At 43.9% G+C, this 4,055-nt stretch overlaps 1 protein-coding gene across 1 annotated transcript; it reads left to right on the top strand.

Moving 5' to 3' along the window:
• Positions 1-231: 231 nt before the first annotated feature.
• Positions 232-3,010, top strand: LOC135566026 (very-long-chain enoyl-CoA reductase-like; the record flags this gene model as incomplete). Its single annotated transcript, XM_065013951.1, has 4 exons — positions 232-277; positions 672-729; positions 1,030-1,118; positions 1,524-3,010. Coding segments are annotated over 4 exons (325 nt in total), but the record flags the coding sequence as incomplete, so codon positions are not given.
• Between the last annotated feature and the right edge of the window lie 1,045 nt (positions 3,011-4,055).

Raw genomic sequence — 4,055 nt, 5'->3', positions numbered from 1 at the left:
TACAGATGGTCATCTCTACTCTGTCTGCTGGTTGCCAGGATGTTACAGAATACAGATGGTAATCTCTACTCTGTCTGGTGGTTACCAGAATGTTACAGAATACAGATGGCCATCTCTACTCTGTCTGCTGGTTGCCAGAATGTTACAGACTACAGATGGATATTTCCATAATCCCTAATGACTTTCAATGTCCTTTCCCATGATACATCACACCTGCTTGTGTGTTTACAGACTATGGGACAGCAACAGTGAAAAGACAGCACTCATTATATTCTTAGTATGCTTTAGTTAGGGTGTAATGAAGAATATATTTATTTTAATACTAATGTAATATATTAATTTAGTTGTTTCTTTGTAGTGGAGTTGAGGCTACACAGTAGGCCCATTAGGCACAGATAATAGTCTCACCACCTGACACGTTCAGTCTGGGGACGTGGTTACACAATAATAACGTCATTAACATCAGTGCAATTTAGATCGTAATTCCCAGCAGAGTAACAGTAATATCTTAATGGCGTTACTAAAGTTTATCACATTGTTATTAGGTAAGTATAGAGCAACTTAATGTAAAGTTTCACCAGTAAATGTCCAGGTTTTCTTTTGTTTTTGGTTAGAGTTTGTGGCTGATTGAGCCCCTTTGTCATGGTTTTGTGTTTTCCTCATCCTCACAGTTCTGTCAGGTCGGAAACTTCTCCATCAACATCACTCTACGCAACCTCAAATGTCCAGGTGAGCTCCCATAGGCTCTGCTTATCGTATTCATGCAGTGCAGTCCATTAGATATGTACTTTGAAAGTTAGCACACAAGGTTCCTAGGTTCCTTCCTTTCTAGGAGTTTTTCCTAGCCACTGTGCTTCTGCATTGCTTGCTCTTTTGGGGTTTTAGGCTGGGTTTCTGTATACTTTGTGACAACTGATGATGTGAAAAGGGCTTTAATAAATACATTTCATTGACTGATTAATTGACGAGCACTGCTTACAGGAGCCCCATGTTACCCTCTTTTCTCCATTCTTTCTCATATTATCCCAGGTTCGAAGGTCAAGAAGATCCCACACCCAACTAAGAATCCATTCACCTGGATCTTCGCGTTGGTGTCTTGTCCCAACTATACATACGAGGTGAGGCTTTCTAGTAAAGAATGGTGAGTTGATTGAAATATTTGTATTTGCACGTTTTAGACTGGAAACACTTTGAAATCCCGTGTTTCACTTCCCCTCCTGGGGTTTGGAGATATAGTGATGCTGCCTTCTGGCCAATAGGTATCAAGCGATGTAACAGTACTACAGTGATGAGTTGGTGAGTACTGCACACAGGTGGCTGGTGCCACCTTAATTGGGGAGGACATGCTCATAGCAATGGCTGGAACGGAATAAATGGATTGTATCAAACACATGAACACATGGTTTCCTTGTGTTTGATACCATTGCAGCCATTATTGTAATCTGTCCTCCTCTCACCAGCCTCCTGTGGTCCTACATGTATAATATGTAGGAGTGTGTAACAGTGTATCTGGTCCTCTGCAGCTGGGGTCATGGATGGGTTTCACAGTGATGACCCAGTGCTTGCCGGTGGCTTTCTTCACCATCGTGGGCTTTGTCCTGATGACGGTGTGGGCCAGGGGGAAAGCACCGAAACTACCACAAGGAGTTCCGTGACTACCCCACCCTGCGCTCCCCTATACTGCCCTTCATCCTTTAGTCAGAGAGGGGCTGGTCCCACACATAACTTCACCCCTTTCAGCCCCACTGCAGTATACAGCTGGTGCTTCTGACTGGGTAGGTTGGAAGGAGTTGTTGGAATAGTTTAACTACACTGTGACTGGTTTTGGGGAGTTGAAAACCCCCTTTTGATGACTTAAATGCAGATGAGTCTTAATCTGATGTAATGTGTACTACCGGTATCTACTGTACATGTCAATGTGTGGAGGCACAAATGAATGGAAAGAAATACACTTGTTTTACTAAAGTGGTGACGAAACTGTTCCGTTTGGTTTTGTATTATTTGTTGCTTGTCGTTTGAGGCCAGATTTAACATGTCATTGTTTCAAGTAAGTTGAATCTAGCAGCCTTACCGCTTATTATATACAAAGAGATAATAAATATCACACTACAAGAGTGGAAAAGACAATAACTTCATTCCCCCCCCCTGGAAACAGGGCCAACATAGCAATTAAAAGTGTGACATCAAACACGTAACAGATGGAAATATGGAATGTGACGTTGTTTCAAAAGCAGAAGCCACAAGGCAAAATTAAGAGACCTCATTGTAATCCTCTCAGATAACAACAAATAACAACAATGTTGAATTTGATGTCTACCATGTCGTGGGGAATTGTGTTGCTGTGTTGAGGTTGTAAACAAAGAAAACGTATTAGTGCTACAATGACACTTCCTAAAGTTATGAAGTACATTTTTTGGTTGGTTAATTTTCCCTCAAAAAAAGAAATAACAGAATTCAGTTGTTTCTCTCTCCTCAAGCTGAAGCAGGCAGAAACATTGGGGCCTTGAGCTACGTTGGTTCTGGTCTGCCAGCCCATTTCAACTAGAATTCTGCTTCAAACTGTTTTAATTTTGTAGATGAAATCTAGGTTCATCTACAGTAGATTAAATTAATCTAAAATGTTTAGAGATTACGTGAACAAATGAAGGGAAGAGGAATACAATTAACCTATTATGTTGTAGTACCTGCTAAACTATTTGGAAATGTTAGTGAAACAGATAACAACAGTAATAAAACCTAGGTCAGTACTGGTGAAGCCATGACAACATCTGGAGACTCGGCTCCATTTCCTTTGCTGGTATAATGAGAGATTGACAACATCACTGACCTTTGATGAATCAACAAATTCAAACTGTACATTCTCAAATGAAATCAGTTCACATTGTCATCATAAAAGAAAAACAGCGTTGAGTTTCTAGATAAATGGAGGGTACCATATGACATGTCTTTAAAAAAAATACTGTCTGAGTAAACAATAAAGAAATGCTAGAACCATATTTGCTGGAACAGATATTCCAAGTATACATGTTATTATTTTCTTGTGGAACTGACTCAGTGAGCACAGAAACCAGACTTTTAAAGGAGGCTCCAGTGGTAGCCAAGTGTAGAGTCTGAGGAATCCAGAGAAAGTCTTTCACACTGGCTGCACTCACTGACCCGCCTCTTACAGAACAGGCAGACCTCCCCTTAGAGAACAGGCAGACCTCCCCTTAGAGACCAGGCAGACCTCCCCTTAGAGACCAGGCAGACCTCCCCTTACAGAACAGGCAGACAGACCTCCCCTTACAGAACAGGCAGACAGACCTCCCCTTACAGAACAGGCAGACAGACCTCCCCTTACAGAACAGGCAGACAGACCTCCCCTTACAGAACAGGCAGACAGACCTCCCCTTACAGAACAGGCAGACAGACCTCCCCTTACAGAACAGGCAGACAGACCTCCCCTTACAGAACAGGCAGACAGACCTCCCCTTAGAGAACAGGCAGGCAGACCTCCCCTTAGAGAACAGGCAGGCAGACCTCCCCTTAGAGAACAGGCAGGCAGACCTCCCCTTAGAGAACAGGCAGGCAGACCTCCCCTTAGAGAACAGGCAGGCAGACCTCCCCTTAGAGAACAGGCAGGCAGACCTCCCCTTAGAGAACAGGCAGGCAGACCTCCCCTTAGAGAACAGGCAGGCAGACCTCCCCTTAGAGAACAGGCAGGCAGACCTCCCCTTAGAGAACAGGCAGACCTCCCCTTAGAGAACAGGCAGACCTCCCCTTAGAGAACAGGCAGACCTCCCCTTAGAGAACAGGCAGACCTCCCCTTAGAGAACAGGCAGACCTCCCCTTAGAGAACAGGCAGACCTCCCCTAACAGAACAGGCAGACCTCCCCTTACAGAACAGGCAGATCTCCCCTTACAGAACAGGCAGACCTCCATTTGACTTCTATAGCGTCATTAGGCAGGATCCTAACATTCCTATATGAGTTTAGAGAGGGGTCCTATAAAAGCAATACCACCAGAATGGGTCAGGTGACAGCAGTACCACAGAGAGGTGGAATGGAAGCCCACGT

This window comes from Oncorhynchus nerka, unplaced genomic scaffold (genome assembly GCF_034236695.1).
Source record: "Oncorhynchus nerka isolate Pitt River unplaced genomic scaffold, Oner_Uvic_2.0 unplaced_scaffold_8073, whole genome shotgun sequence".
Classification (NCBI taxonomy): Eukaryota; Metazoa; Chordata; class Actinopteri; order Salmoniformes; family Salmonidae; genus Oncorhynchus; species Oncorhynchus nerka.
Note: the sequence above shows the minus strand (reverse complement) of the source record. Positions and strands in the feature narration are given on the sequence as shown.